This window comes from Cyprinodon tularosa, unplaced genomic scaffold (genome assembly GCF_016077235.1).
Source record: "Cyprinodon tularosa strain WSP-4 unplaced genomic scaffold, ASM1607723v1 ctg263, whole genome shotgun sequence".
Lineage (NCBI taxonomy): Eukaryota > Metazoa > Chordata > Actinopteri > Cyprinodontiformes > Cyprinodontidae > Cyprinodon > Cyprinodon tularosa.
The window spans coordinates 96878-120057 of NW_024038967.1; the positions used below are offsets into that span (position 1 = coordinate 96878).

The 23180-nt window shown below is 40.6% G+C and overlaps 1 protein-coding gene across 1 annotated transcript in view; it reads left to right on the forward strand.

The window, feature by feature from the left end:
• abcc9 (ATP-binding cassette, sub-family C (CFTR/MRP), member 9) overlaps nt 1–23180 on the forward strand; it is a 101943-nt gene that overhangs the window by 17222 nt on the left and 61541 nt on the right. Inside the window, exons 13-18 of the mRNA XM_038289075.1 lie at nt 2522–2562; nt 2694–2836; nt 3163–3271; nt 4455–4562; nt 19076–19148; nt 21649–21754. Coding sequence (XP_038145003.1) covers nt 2522–2562; nt 2694–2836; nt 3163–3271; nt 4455–4562; nt 19076–19148; nt 21649–21754 — 580 coding nt within the window. The remainder of the gene's footprint in view (nt 1–2521; nt 2563–2693; nt 2837–3162; nt 3272–4454; nt 4563–19075; nt 19149–21648; nt 21755–23180) is intronic.

The following is a 23180-nucleotide window of genomic DNA, read 5'->3' on the forward strand; positions in this document are numbered from 1 at the left end:
ACTGTGGCCTTCTTCAGGGTTACTGGTTTCTGAGTATAAATCAGCCTTAAGGCTCTGGCAATTAAATAATAATGGCTAACAAAAAGGCCTTCTTATATGAGAGCCACTTTAGGTCCCTTTTCACCAAGGGCTCATAAGGGGAACAGTACCAAAGGCAGATCCCAGTCAGGGAATCAAGGAGTGAGTGGTGGGCGCAACCTATGAGCACTGTGCAGAAAATAAGAGACCAGACCATGCCCCCCCACCGTACAGTCATCAGCAGGTGCATGATGACATGAGATTGCTGCCACATGTGCCTTAATCCCTTATCATGTAGGGACTAGAGAAACTCTAGAACAGAGGGCACTACGCAGGAAACTGGTTCCTCATTACGGGGGTACCACTAACAGTAGAGTACCACTAAGAAAATAGACACCATCCGACATTGTAATGCCCTCAAGTGGAGGGTGCCTGGCACTCAATATGGTGCGCCGAACAGAGTCTAAAAGTCAGTCAGCCTCCCAGTGGCCATACCCACAGCTGGAGCATTGAGGGTTGGGGGCGCCATATTCTTCCCCCCAACTAAAGTCCCATTTACATTACCCTCCATAAACCGATCCGTGCCGAGTTCCGACAGAGCTTGGATGAGTTGACTGGGCTTGGTTCCTTATGACTGTTTACAAATCACGCTAGCACCGTTCCTCGCCTCCTTGTGAGGATCTACGGTGCTACTGCTCTCTACAGAAAATCAACATGGCAGCGCCCATAACATTCAATAAGTTTGGTTATAATTGTAATATTTTGCTGTTTGTGAAGAGCCAGGAAAAGAAGGCAGCCTTTGGTGAATTTAATTAACAGAGTCGGCTTTTGGGAAGTGGATACGACAAATGGTCATCTAATCAGGCTTACAGATGCAGGAAACAACGGCAGACATTGAGTTTCATCCCACTGCTAAGCAGAATCATCACTGGAAATCGTGTGGCATGCTAATGAAGCTACTATTTTGTTAATGTCTTAAATGTCATGATTACAGAGGCTGACTGTTAGGAGATGACGCGCTACTCTAATGCGCTCTTTGTTATCTGAAATCCGAGCCAGAACTGAACCGCACCAAGGCCTACTGATGAACTAGTACCAGTTTAGCACGGTCGGTTGTGTCTCACACGGTCTGGTTCAGCATACAGGAGAACCCGGATGCACTAGCATCCTGGTCTAATGCACCCAATCCTAATTATTATTATCTAACTATTGCTTCTAATGTCCCTTCCGGAATATTGCAGAGGGTATTTAATTGACTCCTCTGTTGCAAACAGATCCACCTCTGCTCGACCAAAGCGGTTACATGCGCCACATTGCGGTGAAGGGACCACTCTCCCAGAGCAGGAGCCTAGTGAGAGAAAGAGTCTGCGATATGATTGTTCACCCAAAGTAAATACATTGCCCATAGGGTGGACAGGAGAAGATTAGCCCATTTCAGGTGATCTCGGGACACCTTCAGAAATCGTGCCAATGTGGTCCGTCCCTGATGGTTTATTTGGTAAACCAGAGAGCTGTTATCCATCCCAACCAGCACCTACTTTACTTCTAGGTAGAGCCATGTGCACGACAGCTTCAGAACATGTATATGCTCTCCCATTGAGGTGCCAACCAACCCATGCGACTGGCATCTGTGCTGACTACTTCCCCGCGGCACAACACTTTCCCCGCAGGGACATTCTGCCTTGTCTAGGGGCCAGAGTAGAGCTGTTGAGCCACCTTTAAAAAGGGTGCAGAAAGAGCAAAACCAAGGGCACAACACGAGTAACAGAAGTTTTGCCCAGAAGACATAAGGAAACTGCCTACCCAGCCATAATTTACTGACCAGCTTGAGTATGTCATCCACCCTATGAAAGTTGACCAAGTTGACACTGAGGCCCCACTGTGACACCTTACCTGAGGAAGTAGCGATGCTCTGTCGCAGTAGCCACCTGAAAGTAGGCGTCCCTCAGATCTATAAACCAGTCTACGTTTGCAGTGGCCTGAAGAACCTCTAATATCTGGAGCATGTGGAATGGAAGGGCCCCTCAGATCCAAAATGGGCTGAAAACCACTTGCTGTACATCAAGGGTAAAGAAACTACCAGGTCTTTCCCCAGTCTGAGGCTGCAGCCGAACACTGGAGCTAGCAGGATGCCTCGAACGCGAAGCGGTGAGCTGGAAGAGGAGGCGCGAATGCTGCCATCACCAACGTTCACATCACCTTCCTCGCAAGTCTAGGGGGTTTGCAACAGGGAAGGGAATATTACCCTAGCCTCGGTAACCATGGCCAGACACACCTGGTTTAATCAGTTCATCCAGAGTAATGAAAGACAGGACACAAAAAGCTCAGTAGTGGAGTTGCACATACTGTAGAGCCCATTGGTCTTCTGGATAGACCCCAGAACCATCTGTATGGATACAACTAGCTCTAAGCTAATGCTAGTAGAGCTGAATCTAGATGTTTCATCCTGTATGAAACTGTTTGCTGCATCATCAGTGACTTAAAACATGTTTTCTTTTTGCAGTTTTCATGAACGCTGCTATTCCCATCGCTGCCGTTCTTGCTGTAAGTGTCTTTATTTCCACACATCTGTTTATTTCAACCTTTTTCTCTGGTTTGATTCAGTCGTACTGTGATACTAACAGCAGTTTAGCTTACTTACCACAATGGTGAAACCTCAAACTCTTTCTTCATAGACGTTTGGGGTGCATCACTTCCTCACCAGCAGCATTCCCAGTCCTTCTCATGCCTTCGCAGCTCTGGCGCTTTTTCACATCCTGGTCACTCCACTCTTCCTGCTCTCTACTGTGGTCAGGTTTGCGGTGAAGGCCCTCGTCAGGTGAGTTTTCCAGAGACATTCCATTATTTTCGTTTTGGATGGGACCTAACATGTGGACAAAGTGGAGATCCGAAAAATGGCTGTGACATTGGGGAGGGGCAGCCTGGTGGTTTGGGCATTGAGCCCCACTCCCACAGACTGCCACTCTGGGTCCCTGAGCAAAAGACCTTTAACTCCACACTGCTCCCCAGGCGCCAGAAAATGGCAGCCCACTGCTCCCCAAGGGTTAATTTCGCTACTGGGTCCTTGTGACAGTGTAATGTAAATAAAAAGCTATGTTTTCGACCTTGTCTCATTGGTCGAAACGTTTGTCTGCTTTCCTGCAGCGTCCAGAAGCTCGGTGAGTTTCTTCAGAGTGATGAAATCGGAGATGACAGCTGGAGAAATGGAGACATATCCGTTTCCCTGGACGTTGGGAAGAAACACCTGGGAATGGTGAGAGCTGCTCATAACACGCCACTCATTAAAACCAGGAACTGCGATGCGAGCACAAATGGAGATGGCCTGTCAGTCAGAGTTTATTTTTATTAGTTTGGTCTTCACCTTTAAAATTAATTGTTTGAATTTATAAAAATATATATATAAAAATAGTTGATCAAACAGCTGAAAGGATTTAAACCTGTTCTTTCTTGTATGCACTGATCCTATAATGTTGGTACTCAAGGGCCCCTTTCCTGCAGGTTTTAGAGGTTTCTATGCTTAAAGCCGGGCATACACTGTGCAATTCTTTGCCCTATGTGGGCCGACTTTTCAGTCGTGTGAAAATTTTCAGATCAGCCCGAGTTTCAGCCTGATTGTGCGTAGTGTAGTGTACAGGGGCTAAAGAGGGGCAATCAGCCTCTCACCACCTCCCGATCAGGAATCGTGAAGTCGGTAGAAAATCAAACATGTTACATTTTCAGCCGACCGTGGTGGGCAAATCGCTCAGTGGGCAAACAAGGATTCTTCTTTTTCTTCTTCCTCTCAGATGCAAACACAGAAGCATGGCCGGGGTGCGAGTGAAATGGAGTTCTTTCTGTAAAATTGACAGACCGTAGTAGCCACGTTTGCTCAGCCATGTCTTTGACCAAATACGTCGTCTACTTTTCTTTTTAGGGCTTTCAGCACAAAATTGCACAAATTGCCAAGGAAGCGCGTTTCACTCGAGTGAGCTTCATATTCCTCTTCTACTCGTTTGGCTTCCGGATAAACGAGTCTGAGTAGCGCTATCTCACTACGGAGCTAAGTCCCATGTGGTTTATAGACGTACAGTGTGAGCAGGTAGATCGCATCAGAGCATCGTGCTGAACACACATTGTGAGCTGTGAACTCGTACGAAGAAACCCTGCGGTTTTGTCGTACATTGTGAGCTGTAGCTGTGTGCAATGATTAAAAAAAAAAAAAATTGCAAGTGTATGCCCGGCTTTAGTACAGCTAATTCTGATGTTTGCAGTTCAGGAAAAGCCTGTAAATCTACTATGAAGGTAAATCAGATGTGCTGGAGCAGGGAAACCTCTAAAACCTGCAGGACAGCGGCTCTCAAGGACCGACTTTAGGAATGCCTGCTGTAGAGGATCTTTTGTTTTTGGGGATGCCTAACGTTCCCCCCCCTCCATTATGATCCTACTGTCGTGTAAAGACCACAGCCATCAACAGGAAGGGGCCGAAGCGCTACCAGATGGACCACTACGAGCAGCCGAGCCGGCGCGCGATGAGACCCATGGAGACGGAGAACGTGGCAGTAAAGGTCAGGTTCAAAGTGCAGACGTTTTACAGCTTTGTTTGGTTTTCTAGACTCAATATGGATGTCAGCAAGGGACAGTGAGGGAGACTAGCTTCTGATCTACAGTTCTCAGGGCTTCAAAAGGGTCAAAAAAAGTTGATTGGAAGTAACCAAAAACAGCTATGAAACTTTAAAGCTGACTCTGTTACTTTCCATGACTTTGTAGTTTCTTCACAGAAACTTTCTCAGAACTTTCCGGAAAATTTTGATAGAAGTTTTCTGGAACTACCCAGTGTTGTGCTAGTTACTGAAAAGCAGTAACTAGTTTCTGTTACTAGTTACTTCATTTCAAAAGTAACTTAGTTACTAACTCAGTTACTTACACCATAAGGTAATGCGTTACTGTGAAAAGTAACTATTTAGTTACTTTTTTTTTTTTTAAAGGTTCACATTATGCCCTTATAGCCTTTATTTCAGAAATGTTATTGCACTGGAGAATAATACCATCTGTTGAAGAACTTGACATGCATTTGCAACATGAAACTCTGCTAAGCAATTCTATATACAAGCAACAAAGATACACTATATTGCCAAAAGTATTTGCTCACCCATCCAAATTATTGGAATCAGGTGTTCCAATCACTTCCATGGCCACAGGTGTATAAATTCAAGCACCTAGGCATGCACTGTTTTTACAAACATTTGTGAAAGAATGGGTCGCTCTCAGGAGCTCAGTGAATTCCAGCGTGGAACTGTGATAGGATGCCACCTGTGCAACAAATCCAGTCGTGAAATTTCCTCGCTCCTAAATATTCCACAGTCAACTGTCAGCTGTATTATAAGAAAATGGAAGTGTTTGGGAACGACAGCAACTCAGCCACGAAGTGGTAGGCCACGTAAACTGACGGAGCGGGGTCAGCGGATGCTGACGCGCATAGTGCGAAGAGGTCGCCAACTTTCTGCAGAGTCAATCACTACAGACCTCCAAACTTCATGTGGCCTTCAGATTAGCTCAAGAACAGTGCGCAGAGAGCTTCATGGAATGGGTTTCCATGGTCGAGCAGCTGCATCCAAGCCATACATCACCAAGTGCAATGCAAAGCGTCGGATGCGGTGGTGTAAAGCACGCCGCCACTGGACTCTAGAGCAGTGGAGACGCGTTCTCTGGAGTGACGAATCGCGCTTCTCCATCTGGCAATCTGATGGACGGGTCTGGGTTTGGCGGTTGCCAGGAGAACGGTACTTGTCTGACTGCATTGTGCCAAGTGTAAAGTTTGGTGGAGGGGGGATTATGGTGTGGGGTTGTTTTTCAGGAGCTGGGCTTGGCCCCTTAGTTCCAGTGAAAGGAACTCTGAATGCTTCAGCATCCCAAGACATTTTGGACAATTCCATGCTCCCAACTTTGTGGGAACAGTTTGGAGCTGGCCCCTTCCTCTTCCAACATGACTGTGCACCAGTGCACAAAGCAAGGTCCATAAAGACATGGATGACAGAGTCTGGTGTGGATGAACTTGACTGGCCTGCACAGAGTCCTGACCTCAACCCGATAGAACACCTTTGGGATGAATTAGAGCGGAGACTGAGAGCCAGGCCTTCTCGTCCAACATCAGTGTGCGACCTCACAAATGCGCTTCTGGAAGAATGGTCAAAAATTCCCATAAACACACTCCTAAACCTTGTGGACAGCCTTCCCAGAAGAGTTGAAGCTGTTCTAGCTGCAAAGGGTGGACCGATGTCATATTGAACCCTATGGATTAGGAACGGGATGTCACTTAAGCTCATATGTGAGTCAAGGCAGGTGAGCAAATACTTTTGGCAATATAGTGTATGTTTCAAAGGGCCAAGTTATTTCAGGGTAGAACAAACTGACAATGCTAGTTGCCTGCAAAATTGCACTTTACAGCAGGCGGCCTGCTATAATTTGTTCCCCCCTTATAACTTTAAGAAATAAAGGTCCATCACCTCCAAAGTTTCAGGAATAAATTGTCATCATAAAAGATGTTTATAAGCCAAAAATGAAAAAGCTGGGGCCTTTTTTGTCTCATTTAGACAGGGGGAACAGATTACGGCAGGTTTTATTTCATCCCATATTGCCAATTCTGGCAATATGGGATGAAATAAAACGGCTGATGTTAGAAGACAAACTGTTTATTAAGGATAGTACAACAGTGATAAATTGTAAGTTAATATAAAACACAAATATAGATTTAAGTACTAAATTTCAACCAGGAAAAATTTATTTTCTTCTGTATATAGTCTTTAATGATTACACGTGCACTTCATTTTGTATTTCATTTTTATTACAAGTATATGGTTTACAACAGTTTTCAATGGGATGAGAACATTTGGACACTGAAACAATGAGAGATTTTTTTAAGGAACGTGTGGAAAAGAACAAGGATCTGTTTGCTTTCAGAGGGAGGAGTAGACACTGCTGTCAGCTACCAGCTTTCAAGCAAACGTTTGTGTTTTATTATTAGTTTTAAATCAATATCACTGGCGATATTCTGCTATAACATGTGAAGTAAAGAATAAAACAGTAAAGCTCAACTTTCATACACGTTAAACCTTTCTAATTTCAAGTTCTGCGCGTTGGAATTGAGGCGGAGTTAAGTCGGGTTGTTCGTCCTACTCCGTGCGCGCTCCCGACGAGGGGATACAAATTTTCCCAGGGATAACTACCTTGGCACGACACCGGTAGCTTCTAGCTTCGTCGCAGCATGTTGCTTTTGTAGGTGTTTCAACAGATTACAGTTGCTGTTCTGGGCTGTAGATAGGATCAAAGATTCTAAGGCACAAATTGTAAATTAATGAGAATATCTCTAAGTGAAGAAACTCGACTTGGGCTCTGCAGCAGCCGCCATGATGACTAGTGTTGGTAAACACAAACACGCCCTCAGCATGTTTCCTTCCTGTCTCCCTCACTCTAACACAGGAAGACAATACTTCACTGCAGCTTTTAAGTCTCTAGCTGATCCCGAAACTAAAAAATAACGCAGTAACGCATCATGTAGTAATGTTAACGGAGTTACTGAATTTAAAAACTTAACGCGTTAGCGTACTAGTTAGTGAAAAAAATACCGCCGTTACAGTAACGCGTTAGTCCCAACACTGGAACTACCACATGTCTCTCAAGTACTTATACAGAAAACTTCTGAGTATTTTTGTAGAAAATACTGTTTATCATACAGCTTCCTTTAGTAATCTAATGTCTTTCATGAAAGTTACTGGATAGTTTTATCAATGCCAGTGTCAACACTTTTCTCAAACTGTACTTAGTTGAATTCTCCGTTTCAAGGATCCACTGGTTCAATTCTTAGAACATTACCAGAGCTTTATCTCTTCATAGTTGTTACTTTTTATTAATATTTTCATGAACTTTAATTAATGCAAATAGCCTTTATTGTCCCATGGGGAAGATTCTGCTGTCAGCAGCATAGCAAACGGGTAAATAAAATAATAAATGTTCACATAAGACCTAAAGAACAACAACCGCAGCAAAGTTTAGGTCATGGGTACTTTAAACTTTCTAGATATTTCCCTGGAACATTTGCAGACCTTAATAGTTGATTTTATTTAAATTTCTCTGGATTTATTTTAGAGAAAAAGAGTTTTCTGGAAATTATGTAGAACATTCTGCCTATTCTTTTAGAACTTTCCCAAATTTACTGGTACTTTCAGGAACTTACTTGGAATATATTGGTTCTTTTCTCCGAATGTTGCTCTGATTTACGGTTTGCTTTTATAGAACCTGCCCCAAACTTCTTATTCATGTCCCAGAACCTATTAGGGTTTGTTGTTTTTTTTCCCGGAAGTTGCTGATTACTTTCCAAAAACGTTTCCTTTTTAGATTGTTTTTTTTATTAGAGCACATCTTAATATTGACACATACAAATCAATACACTCAGCACAACACTAATGAAATATTGCACAAAAATAAAAATTCTAATAATACAATCCATTGTATTAGTCTTTTTCCTGCTTCACAAAGGTAGGCAGCAGCTTCACAAAGCCATGATGGCAATTATTTTACATCCAAGTAGTATGCAGTTCTTCATATATACACCTACACACATCAATTTCAAACAAATGGTATCGGTATCAGACGATACTGCACAGCCAGGTATAAGTGCCAAAAAGTGGCATCGGGGCAACACTACTTATAACCAACACAAAATTCAGCAACAGGCACCTTCAGTTGGGCAAAACTTCTAAGTTTGAAAAATAGTTAAAGCATTTCCAACTTCTGTGTAGACCAGAGATCACAGATTAGCGGACCGCAGTCCAGATCCGGATCCACCTGCTTGCTAATCTGGACCTAACCTGATTTAAAACATTTGACGACAGTGTCTAATTTCACTTGCGCTGCTTCTCCTGTTAATATGGTAAAGCCAGGCATGCTTTAGTGGTGCAGTGGTTAGCACACATGACCCATGTATGGAGGACTTAGTCCTCAACGCGGGCAAAGGTCCGGGTTCCAATCCAGCCTGTGGTCCTTTCCCGCATGTCTCTCCCCCTCTCTCATACCCCCTTTCCTGTCAGCCTACTGTCTATAAAAAAAAAACAAGCCGCTAGTGCCGTAAAAATGAAAAAACAAATACATATATATACATACATATATATATATATACATATACATATACATATATATACATACATATACTGTATATATACATATACATACATATACATACATATATACATATATACATATATACATATATACATATATACATATACATATATACATATATATATACATATACATATATATATACATATACATATATATATACATATACATATATATATACATATACATATATATATATATACATATATATATATATATATACATATACATATATATATATACATATACATATATATACATATATATATATATATATATACATATACATATATATATATACATATACATATATATACATATACATATATATATATACATATACATATATATACATATACATATATATACATATACATACATATATATATATATACATATACATATACATATATATACATATACATATATATATATATATATACACATACACTATATTGCCAAAAGTATTTGCTCACCTGCCTTGACTCACATATGAGCTTAAGTGACATCCCGTTCCTAATCCATAGGGTTCAATATGACGTCGGTCCACCCTTTGCAGCTAGAACAGCTTCAACTCTTCTGGGAAGGCTGTCCACAAGGTTTAGGAGTGTGTTTATGGGAATTTTTGACCATTCTTCCAGAAGCGCATTTGTGAGGTCGCACACTGATGTTGGACGAGAAGGCCTGGCTCTCAGTCTCCGCTCTAATTCATCCCAAAGGTGTTCTATCGGGTTGAGGTCAGGACTCTGTGCAGGCCAGTCAAGTTCATCCACACCAGACTCTGTCATCCATGTCTTTATGGACCTTGCTTTGTGCACTGGTGCACAGTCATGTTGGAAGAGGAAGGGGCCAGCTCCAAACTGTTCCCACAAAGTTGGGAGCATGGAATTGTCCAAAATGTCTTGGTATGCTGAAGCATTCAGAGTTCCTTTCACTGGAACTAAGGGGCCAAGCCCAGCTCCTGAAAAACAACCCCACACCATAATCCCCCCTCCACCAAATTTTACACTTGGCACAATGCAGTCAGACAAGTACCGTTCTCCTGGCAACCGCCAAACCCAGACCCGTCCATCAGATTGCCAGATGGAGAAGCGCGATTCGTCACTCCAGAGAACGCGTCTCCACTGCTCTAGAGTCCAGTGGCGGCGTGCTTTACACCACCGCATCCGACGCTTTGCATTGCACTTGGTGATGTATGGCTTGGATGCAGCTGCTCGACCATGGAAACCCATTCCATGAAGCTCTCTGCGCACTGTTCTTGAGCTAATCTGAAGGCCACATGAAGTTTGGAGGTCTGTAGTGATTGACTCTGCAGAAAGTTGGCGACCTCTTCGCACTATGCGCGTCAGCATCCGCTGACCCCGCTCCGTCAGTTTACGTGGCCTACCACTTCGTGGCTGAGTTGCTGTCGTTCCCAAACACTTCCATTTTCTTATAATACAGCTGACAGTTGACTGTGGAATATTTAGGAGCGAGGAAATTTCACGACTGGATTTGTTGCACAGGTGGCATCCTATCACAGTTCCACGCTGGAATTCACTGAGCTCCTGAGAGCGACCCATTCTTTCACAAATGTTTGTAAAAACAGTCTGCATGCCTAGGTGCTTGAATTTATACACCTGTGGCCATGGAAGTGATTGGAACACCTGATTCCAATAATTTGGATGGGTGAGCAAATACTTTTGGCAATATAGTGTATATATATACATATACATATATATATACATATATATATATATATATACATATACATATATATACACATATACATATATATACACATATACATATATATACATATACATATATATATACATATACATATATATATACATATACATATATATATACATATACATATATATATATATATATACATATATATACACAGACTGTGTATATATATATACATATATATACACAGTCTATTTTTTTATAGACATGTGTTAAAGCCCGTGATCCAAATGATCCAATGAGCTGCTGTCAGTCTGGGTTGCTGCTGCTGCTACTTTTAGACACAGCAGGCAAACCTGTGGCAAGATGAGCAGAGAAAGTGAGGACTGCTGGAAGAACTGTGGTGAACTGGTGAAAGAAAAGTGAAATGGTGCTCAAAGATGACCCTGAACATTTAGAGGATGTTTGGCTCAACCTGCTGCTGTGAAGCAGGATTCTCCACCATGAACAGAATCAAAAATAAAAATGAGCTAAGAATATGTGCTTTAGAATGGCTTAGTCTCCATTCAAACCCAGGTTTAAAGCCTTGCAGGGCAGCCTAAAGCCCACTGCCAACATTAAGACAGAAAAAAAGAAAGAAAAATAATCAGTTCAGGTCAGTTCAGATGTTTTATAAAATATGTGACTCAGGAAATTGTCAATTTACCAAACTGACAGATTGTTGCTCTCTACTTAAAAAACACTTTAGATTTTTTTTTAACAATTTATTTTATTTAAAAGTCAATGTATAACATGGATGCATAAAACCTAATTTTCTTTCAGTGTTACATTCTGTTTAAAGTGACTGATTATAATTAACTGGTTGATGATTTACTTTATTCGGACCCTGCTGATTTTAAATTGATCACCCCTGCTGTAGATCCTAGAAGGGTGTATTTTATTTTCTCAAGCAAAAAAACAAACAAACAAAAAAAAACATAATCTCCTTAACCCAGAGGGAGACTAAAGGACATTTATCAAACTTCCAGTGGAAATTTTAAGTATTAGCCAATCAAGATGTCAAAGCAAAAACCTCTTTTTGAGCAGAACTTAGCACTACAGTAGGGTTGAGGATACCAAATATGGCAACAAATGGACAAGGTTGCAGATCTATTTTCAGAACAAAACACATAAATCTTACAAAATCAAAAAATACTGAAAACTAGGGATACTCACAAGGAGGTAAAGAAACTATGACAAACCAGCCAAGAGTGACTGAACAGGAGAATAAATGGGAGAGAGAAACAAAGACCAGGCTAATTAGCAGATTGGGAGCAGGTGTGAACAGAGGAAGCAAGAAGGGAGCTAGGGAAAAGGACACTGACACAAGAAGGAAAACAAGAAATATCTAAGAACTCACATACAGTCAAAAATAACTAGAACACAAAAAGGAGATAAGAGCAAAGGAAACTCAGAGATAAAACTTGAACAGAATCAAAACCATGAATGCCTAAATTTAGGGAAATTAATCCTATAAACAACGTTAAATTAAATCAAACTAAGACGAGCAAAAGATGAGGAGGATGGACTTCTGTAAATGGCGTTATCCCAAAGATCTGAAATAATTATATGCAAAAATCTTTTTCCAGGGCTGTTCAGGAGGTATGGAAGGAACATTTTGGAAGCAATTAGAGGCAAAATTCAGAATTTGTAAATAACAAAATAAATGCATACCAGGTAAACTGTATCTGGAAAATATATTTGCTATCAAATACTCCTGATGCAGTGGAAAAATGATCTAGACATAAGTAAAAATGTATTAAATAAAGTGTATTTACCCTTAATTTGAGTAGGTAAAGAAGATAGTTTGCCAATGGAATGAGTATTTTTACTCTTAAAGCTACAGTGTGTAATAATTACAGCGATATATAGTCAGAAATGTAATATATTATACATAACTATGTTATTTTATCATCATCTACGAGCTCAGCCTCTTAACCTTAATATTTGCGTTGCCTTAGAATTCGTTATTTATAATTACATAGGAGCGGTCGCAGCCATGGAGGCAGACATCTTTGCGCTACGGCAGCGCAGAGCCAACAAACTAGCGATTGGTGTTCATGTTGCTGCGGTCTGCAGTCTGGACGTTAGATGTTGCTGAAAATTACACACTGTAGCTTTAAAATAAGAGTTAGATAATATGCACTTGAAATTTCTTATTTTAAGGGTAAATTGTCTTGCTCCATTTGCAAAATGTCTCTTTAACCTCCTCAATCCAGGAACAAACGCACCTATTTTAAGAAGAAATGACTTATCTAGATTCGATTTTTTCCAGTGTGCATATAGTTGTTTTAAACACCTATCATGCCAAATTGAAATTGGTTTGGTTTGGTCATAAACAGATGTAGGAAACAAACCAAAAGTGCCTTGTCTATCTAATCTCACCTTGGACGAAACACTGCCTGCCTATAAGTTGGTTTATAGCAACAAAAGCAGATCTTCACACTGAGTTTTTCTTTACATGAAATGTTCCAGTATGTTGACTTTTGGGATGGACAGAAGGCGTACTTTCTTTTCACCCCGACTCTCCGTGTGTTTTTGTTTGTACACGGCCTTTATGCCTTTGACAGGAAATGCATGATTCACATGAGAATTCGTTGCCCCCTGAAGGGTCTGTGAAAGTGTCCAGATTTTTCTCAGCTGCTTTGTAAACACTCCTCTTCCTGTCTCCTCCCTGTGGAGTGATGCTACTGTCCAGACTGGCCGCTAATTAAAGCCGAAGATGCTGTCGCTTTCCCACACCAGCATCTGTGTCCACTCTGGATGCTTCTGGTTATGATGTTTCTGGAGCTTTAGTTCAGGTTAGAGCTCAGTTTGCTTCATGACCTGAAGGGTTTATGCAGTGGCGGTTCTAGAACAAATGTAGCACAAATGTAGAACAAATGTGCTGGCCCCCAGGGGGCCAGCATGTTTACATGGGGGCACAGAAAAGCATGAAATAAAAAAAACAGAGCGAGGGATTCAAATATATTAAGATAACTGTCTATTGTCTATTCAATTAGGTATAATTAAGATTCGATGTCTTATTAGGGCCGATATACACTCATAATTTAGGATTTTTACCTATCTTTGACTCAATCTAAGTTAAAATTACAGTTTTCTATAAAATCTGAATTAGAACTCAAGAAAAACTGAAAAATTAAGCTGTAAAAATTTGAGTTTTTTTAAATTTGTTTTGAAAAAAACATTTAACAGATAACAGGCTTCAGTGGCTTCAATACGGCCTTATCACTTTATTGTTTTTAAACAATTGATTAAACAGAATAATAAAGAATGAAAATTAAATTGATCCTTGTCTCTAGTGGAGGATTTCAAGTGTGTCGGGGTAAGGCAAGGCAAAGGCAAGGCAAATTTATTTTTTATAGCACAATTCAGTACAAAGACAATGCAAAGTGCTTTACAAGATTAAAATATAGGAAAATAAAAAAGAATCAAAGCAAGTAGGAAAAAAATTAATAAAATAAAATAACAAAATGCAGAAACAAAAAAGAACATTAAAAAAAGTTGGACTAAAGAAAATAAAAAAAAAGTTGAACTAATGATGTTTCAGTTGAACTGTTTAACTAGAACAGTCGAAGGCAATCCTAAACAAATGTGTTTTTAGTCTTGACTTAAAGGAATTCAGGCTTTCCGCACTTTTACAGTTTTCTGGAAGTTTGTTCCAGATAAGTGGAGCATAGGAACTAAATGCTGCTTCTCCATGTTTACTTCTGGTTCTAGGTATGCAGAGCAGCCTGGAGCCAGAAGACCTGAGTGGTCTGGAGGGTTGATACACTGATAGCAAGTCTGTGATGTATTTAGCTGCTAAGCCATTCAGAGATTTATAGACTAACAGAAGTATTTTAAAGTCTATTCTCTGAGATACAGGGAGCCAGTGGAAGGACTTTAGAACTGGGGTGATGTGCTCTACTTTCTTAGTCTTAGTGAGGACACGGGCAGCAGCGTTCTGGATCAGCTGCAGCTGTCTGATCCACTTTTTAGGCAGACTTTTGAAAACACCGTTGCAGTAATCAATTCAACTAAAAATAAACGCATGGATTAGTTTTTCCAGTTCATGCTGAGACAGTAGTCGATGGGGTCTTGTTCACGAGTGAGGGACGGATGGACTGATCGGTGCGGAGTCAGCAGTGATGCGGTTGCTGTATCGGACTGTCGTGGTGGAGGGGGAGCTGAGTCGCGGGGCAAAGCTCCTGATTTACCGATCTATCTACGTTCCCACCCTTACTTATGGTCTTGAGATTTGGGTAATGACCGAGAGGATCGCGAATACAAGCAGCCGAAATGAGTTTCCTTCGCAGGATGGCTGGTCGCACCAAGTCGCTGCTCCTCCACATCGAGAGGAGCCAGCTGAGGTGGCTCAGGCATCTGCTTCAGATGCCTCCTTGTTGCCTCCCTCGGGAGGTGTTCCAGGCATGTCTCAATGGGAGGAGGCCTCGTGGGAGGCCCAGGACACGCTGGAGAGACTATGTCTCTGAGCTGGCCTGGTGTCGCCTCTGGGACCCCCCAGAGCAGCTGAAGGAGGTACGTTGGGGTATGGAATTCTGGGCATCTCTGCTTAGACGGCTTCCTCTGCAACCCAGCCAAAGAAAATGAATGGATGGACAAAAGACCTATCAGTAGGAGCCGATGTGACCGGCTGCTAGATGTGATCCAAAAACAAGCTGAAAAAGTCCAGAGCATCATGAAATCGCGCAGTTTTAAAAAAAACCCAGATGTTTCTGCCTGCTTTCCTCTAACCTGACAACAGCCAGATGCATGTCTCGCTCCGCCCAGCTCCACTCACATACATCTGGGAACCCGCTCATTGAAAGTGATTTCCCCAACCGAATTTATGGTCTGGCCAATCAGGACGCAGGGTGGGTGTGTCCTGGAGTGGAGAAGCGACCGTGAGATTCCAACAACAATGGCGGCTCGCATTGAGGAAGCAAGCGTTAGCATTGATGCTGCTATTTCTTCTGTGTTGTCCAATCTATCTGATATTGTTTCATTAAAAGAACATCAGAGAACGGCTTTGAAGGCTTTTGTTGGTGGAAACGATGTTTTCGCCTTCTCCTGACCGGATTTGGCAAGAGCTTGATCTACCAAATGGCTCCTCCTCTCACAGCGTCACGGGTTAGCCTCGGTGTGAGTGGTTGAAATAGCACGTCAATAAAGATGACAGACAAGTGGCTTATCCAATCATATGCAAGGAGTTTTGATAAGGCCCAGCCTTCAGTAAAGGCAATTCCTATGGCGGGTTCCCAGATGTATGTGAGCGGAGCTAGGCGGAGTGAGACATGCATCTGGTTGTTGTCAGGTTAGCTTTCCTCCCCTAAATAAGAAATGTATGACGGAGGAGACTCATCCATGACCTCCGACACTAAACTCTCCTGCTCTTGCATGTTTCCTCTGTCCATAGCGTTCCTTGACAGGTTCGTTTCTAAGGCACCAATTTAGTGCTACTTGGTCCCAATGGAATTTCCCATTAGGAACCTACTAGCACTAAGTTGCTAACTGGTTAGCAAGATGCTTCCGACAAACCAGCCACAACCAAACTTGCTTAGGAACCTTCCACCTCAGCAATCCCGCCCCCTTGATAAATGACCAATCACATTCACTTTATTCACTCGTGTAAAGTCGTGCACTATTCGGGAGAATTCGGAAATGCAACGATTGGAACAGCAGCTTCCCTACGACTTAAATGACACTTCAGTATTACGCTGCTGTGCGTTACGTTGGGCTGTCATTGGACATAAGTTCTGGACTCATTATAAATACTCTATGTATACGCCCAAAATTGAAAAAATACATAGAAAGTTCAGCGTATGCTGGGAGATCTTAGGAGATTCTGGGACGTCAGGTTAAATCAGCAAGGTGTGACAGCGCCCTTAGTGCTGATTTATGCAGTAAAATTGTTGTTTGTGATTCACTTTTGTTGTGATCCTGGCACCATTAGCAAACGTTTAAACTGAAGTTGTGCAGAGAAAGTGATTCGTAAAATGAAGTTTGTTAGAATGCAGTTTATAAAAACTTAATCTACAAAATGTAAATTTAAATAAATAATTTGAAAATATAAAATCTGTGAAAAAAAAAAGTTAATTGAAAGACAAAAATATAAATATAAAAAAAATATGAAAAATCCATTAAAAAAAGGAAATTTGAAAAAAAAAAAGTTTCAAAGTTTAATTTCTGGGTTGCAGTTTTTTTCAAACTTCTAAAAAATGTTTTTTTTCTTTTTCTAAAATATGTCTTTGGCTCACAAACATTGATGGAAAAAAAGTTCCCTCCCTTCTCCTAGTTCTGAAACCCTTCAGAAGGATTTTCTAAATCAGTGCTGTAATCTAGACCCACATTTTGTGTCTCTGCTCGTTGTTTATCTAAGTCCTCCCCTAAAACAAGCAGGACAACCTCTAAGAAGCTTTGAGGTCCTCTAGAGGTTTGTTCTCTGGATTCCTGTTGGGACCAGTAACATGTGCAGAGCGTAACTATGGAAGAAAATAAACTGGGGGAGTTGTTAGATAAAATAAACACTTAAAGCAACAGATTGGAGGAATGTAAACTGTGGGAGCAGGAAGAAGGGCTGCAATGATGACATGGAAGTTCCTCTGTTCTGATGGCTGTTTCAGCTCTGTTATCGTCCTGCAGCCGCCTAATGAAGCCAGCACAGATATATAGTCAATAGATGCAGTAATTAGGCGGATCTTTATGACCACTGGGAGGTGAACCCCTCCATCGATGGCTGGACAACCATAGAGCACAGGTGGTTATAATGTTCTGCCTCATCATTTACTTATCTACTTACAGCCCAGCTGGAAGCTGTGGGTTCAGTTCCAGCCTCTCGTCTCCTGCCCAGCACTGGTGCGCCCCTGAGCAAGGCACTAACCTATTTACTGTGCCTACAGGGTTTATACAGGAATGGGTAACTCTAATGCTGTTAGAAATAATTGTAATGCCATCAACAAGTACCCATTATTCACATACATATATATATATATATATGTATATGTATATATATAAATGTATATATATATATATATTTATACACATGTATGTATATATATATATATATATAATTATATACATATATATGTGTATATATAAATACATATATATATACATATATACATATACATATATACATATATATATGTATATATGTATGTGTGCATATATAATTATGTGTATATATATGTATGTATACGTATATGTGTATATATATGTATATGTATATATATTTATATATATATAAAAAAGATGACAAAATCCTTCATCATCTTTACCATCAACAGGCTGTAGCCATGTTCCGAATTCCTCGTTTTCCAGCCACTTTTGTTTAAATTAGCATTTTCCCATTCTCTAGCTTTTTTTTCCGCCTTCAGCTTCTTTTCCGAACAAACGGCTTTACGATAAACCGGAAGCAGTTCCGAGCAAACATGCAGAACCATTCATATCTGATATATCTGACAAAAATAAAGCATTTTAAATGCCACAATTTTTTATAGAGTAAAATTAATAATAATAATTTATTGAATTGTAATGATTTTTAATGACCCTGGTTTTAATGAGGAGAAAGTTCAGTCACGATTCAAACAGAAGAGCTGGTTCTGGTCCAGCTGTCCACATCTGTTTGGTTCCACCTCAGAACCCTGCTGCTGCTCATCCTCTCTGTCCTGGATTCATCGTCTGGTTTGCTGGACTTTAAATCAGTCTTTTCTATTGGGGGTTCCCAGTTGTGGGACCTGATTGACCCGAAAGTTAAATTTTTTGCTTACTATTTAAGCTGTTATATTTGTTTCCATCCAGCCAAAATAAATTATTTAAATATAAAGAAATACATTTTTGTCTTTTTTCTGCTTTTAATTTACATTTAAAGGTAGTCTTTTTTGTTAAAAATAGTTTTTTACATCCAGGATAAAGGCAGATTGACTTTAAAGACCCAAGCTTCATAACCAGGGACCATCTGTTTGGTTTCCCCCTCATGGAGAACTAGTACGTGTGATTTCTAGTGTGAAGCTGTTATCTAACCGCTCCAATGAACTCATCACAGGACTCCTTAAACTCTGGGTCGGGTCGCTGGCTTTGCTCTGGTGGGTCAGGGCGTAGCGGGGAATCTGCACGTCAGCCGGCGGAGACATCTGATGTAGCTGTGAAATGTCTCCAGAATGCTGCAGCCACAGCTTTAACTGATCCGTTTGTCTCTGTTCTGGTCCAGGTGAGCGGAGGATCCTTCACCTGGGGAAACAACCAGCTGACGCTGTCAGACATCAACATCCGGATCCCCACAGGTAGAGCTGCTGCCTCGAAGTCACCTCAGTCCATGAAAGGAAAGGATGCTCTTAGTTCTCGCCGTTTGACTGGATTCATGAACCGATTCATAAAAGCAGGAAGAATTCACACTTTCATTACGCAGATCATTTCTAAACTAAGCTGAATTCAACATCAGGGTCAGAACCTCCTGATGTCATAAAAACAACATCAACATTTCTGTCTTATTTATAAAATGAGTCTAAATCACTAAATGTTCCTTTAAATATCAGACTATTTCTATAATGTCCTGACAGATTAAAAGATTTTTTGTATACCGTATTTTAAACACTCATTTTTTTACACATGCCAATGCAATCGACACTCGTATGACCAGGTGGTCATGCACAGGAGTAGACAGGATCAGGTGCAGATGAGCAGGCTCAGTGGAAGACGGGACGTGGAACCAGAACTCGATGCAGGACTTTAAACTGGTCCCCTCCCTGGAGGCAGGCTTACTGGAATAAAAACTGAACCTCCCCACATATTGAGCCAAAAACCCAGAGGACTCCGCGGGGGAGGAACAGCGGTCAAGCAGCTTCTAGCCAATGAAATTAGCTCATTTGGTCACGTGACTCAACAGTTTGGCATAGCTTTGTTCCGGGCTGAATGAAGCTGAATGAGGAGTTTTTCTTGTTAAATCAGGGAGCTACTAATAGAAGGTCATTAGAGTTTATCTTCTAATTGGACTGGGTGAAACAACTGAGCCAGTCACAGCTAGTGCGGCCCCCCTTTCTGCCACGGCTCTTGGTTTGATCCGGAAGGAGCCATCTTTTTTTTTTTTTTTGGACCAAATGAGCTAATTTCATTGGCTAGAAGCTGCTCACCTGAGAGTAGATTGCTTTGACTGAAGTTCTACAAAAGGTCAAAACATTTGCAGGCAAATATTTTTGCAGGTGAATTTTTCAAAATGAATTATTTTGCAGCTAATTTTTTTTGCAGCTGAATTTTTTGCATGCAAATTTTTTTGCCGTTGAATTTCTTTGCAGGTGACTGTTTGGTATGCACTTTTTTGGCAGGTGAACTTTTTTGCAGGTCAATATTTTTTGCAGCTGAATTTCCACCCGATAAACATTTAGTGTAAGGAATTTAATATGTAAAAAAATTCAGTGTTTAAAATTCTGAGCTAAAAAAGTTCATGGTTTAGAATATGGTGAACAAAAAGCCAGATTCCAATTAGACAGTTTTTCTTCAATAGGGATGAAAACAGTAATTTATTGCTAAATTACTGTTTCCTGAAGCTTCTCATGTTTTAAAGATCCATCACTGTGTGAAATAAATGATTTCATTACTATGCATGAGAAGCTAAGATGGAGCCGTTCCACGAAGACACTGAGAGCAGAAAGACTTTTAACACCTCGGTTTTCATCTCCTGGGTAATTTGCTTCAATCCACCATGAAACAGGTCTGATTTCCATCTTTTTAAAGGTTTGCATGAGAGCTGAATAGGAACAGAGGTTGAGGCGACTTTCAGGCGGTGCTGTTCTTTAAATCAGACTGGGTCAACTTCAAATGTCCTTTCAGAATATTTCATTTCTGTTGCTTTTAGTATTTATTCAACACCCAACAGTGAGATGCAGATGGATGAGGAATTTGTTTTTATTTCTCTCATACTTCCACAATGACTTATTGGTTATATTGAATATTTATTTAAGTATTCCTTATGATTTATTGAAATTCAACTTAATACATTTATGTTTGGAAAAATACAAAATAAATATTGAAAAAAGGACAGAGAGTTAAGAGCTTTTTCAATTATATTTTTATGAGGAAATCAAACCTTTTTAGCCATTTTTGTTTAAAGTAGACGGTTTGTTAGATCATTCTGTGTTCGGGAGAGAAGCTGATTACATGTCCTAAAGCTTTGGATTAACCCTGAAATCAGATTATTTGAAATCAGATTATTTGTAAAAAAAAAAAAAAAGCTCAACATTGATGTCGGATCACTGCTTAAATCCCAGTTTAGAAATCCGGCTCGCCGTTACATCGAAAATAACAGTGACGCCGCTCACTTCTCGGTGAAATGCCAAGTGTCAGGGAGCTGGATGGCGGCTAGCAGCTGCATCATGCAGCACTTCGGCCCTCTGGGAGGCAAACAGTTCCAATCTTCTGCCAAGTGCTGGAGGGGAACTAACTGGACTTGTGAGGGATTATGCGTTTCGTATTTCAGACCTGGTCTCTGCCAGGCTGACTCAGAACGTGTGACCATGAGTGTAATTCTCCCCGACTTAATTACATGAGCCCCCCCTACATTTACACACAAATTGTGAGAAATGTCACCTAAGGAGCTTAGCAGGCGTGATACTAGCAGGTGGTTTATTTTCCATAACCCCCAAACACTCTGAATTGGTGGAGTTTAACTTATATTCTTCAATCAAATAACATTTTCCAAATATGATCTTGTGCTTTAAATGATCACTTTTAGTAATCTGCCTCCAAAATGATGCTTCATCTGTCATATTCAATGTGTTTCCATCCCAGGTCAGCTGACGATGATCGTGGGCCAGGTGGGTTGTGGGAAATCCTCCCTGCTGCTGGCCATGCTGGGAGAGATGCAGGCAATCGATGGGAGAGTTCACTGGAGCAAGTAAGTCAAAATTAGGATACGTCTAAGCATCATGGGATAAAAGACATTTCATCAATACTAGACGCTAAAAAAACTATTTCATGCCAACAAAAAATAAATTCATCTATAAAAAGAAGAAGCCATCTTACTGGATTTAGAACATTTTCTGTCTGTTTAACTTTGTAAACAGTTTTCCTGGTTATTGGTTTACGGTTTGCATATAAAAGCAAGGATGTGAAAGCTAAATGCTCCCATCTTCTCTAATTAGTACCTTTTAGTACTTTGCCAGCATGTAAAGGTACATATTCCAAATAACTGGCTACTCTGAGATGAAAAAAGCTTCTTCTTTTTCTCTGTTCTTATTTTATTATTTGATCATAGGGCTGGGCGATAATTCAATAACGATATATATCGATCGATAGACGTGTGGCGCAATAGAAAAAAAGAGTGTCGATAAAAGTTCGATAAAGAAACGCAGTTTTCCTTCCTTCTCATTGTAGCCTAGCATGTAGGTTTATGCTAGTCACTACTTCCTCCCAACCAATCACAATGGCGGACCCAGGCACGCCGTCACCAAGCGCCGCCCTCTCAAACCACAACACAGAGCACATGAAGATGTCGCAGCAAGGAGAAGCAGAGGAAATTGTTCCAAAGAAGGGTTTTTGTAGTTCGGCAGTCTGGCAGTATTTCGGTCATGGCAAGTCGGACAAAAAACAAACCACAGTCATCTGTAAAATGTGTCGGGAACCAGTGAAAACGAAGTCTGATAACACAACCAACTTTTTTTTTATCATCTCAGCCGCTCACAGCCGCAGGAGTACGAGCTGTGTAGGCCCCGGTGCGGCTCTGCATCGCCTACGAGGAATTTTCGGGAATTTCGGGAAAATATATATATAAAGTTCTGGGCAGTTTCCCACATAGTTCTAACAATTGAGAGAAAAATGCTGAGGGGCCAGCAACTTCAAAGTAATAACTCAGGTTAAAGCAGGAAACTAAGCTGAACCAGGTTCAGCTTAGAAGAATGGGGGCGGCGGTGGGGGGGCATTTATTTATTTGTTATATTTATTTTGGTCACTTTTCTGGTCACTTTAGTTTATTCTTTGTCAGTATTTAATAACATAACTCAGGTCTTTTAAGTTATTTTTCTTTAAAACAATTCTGTTATGGTTAAAAAAGGTCGTTAAATAAATATTTAATTGGAAGTCTGTGTTTGTGTTCTTTATTAAAATTAAATCATTTAGCAATATTATAAAAAGTCCAGGCCAAGCTGCACATAAAATATGGTTTCAAATCTTTTCAATAATTATCGATATCGATCAATATGCATTTTTTTTTATCGATAAGCTTTTTTTCTATATCGCCCAGCCCTATTTGATCATTTATATTAGACAGAAAATTTATTTATTTATTGCATTTTTCAGTCAATAATTAAGTGGACATAAAAAAC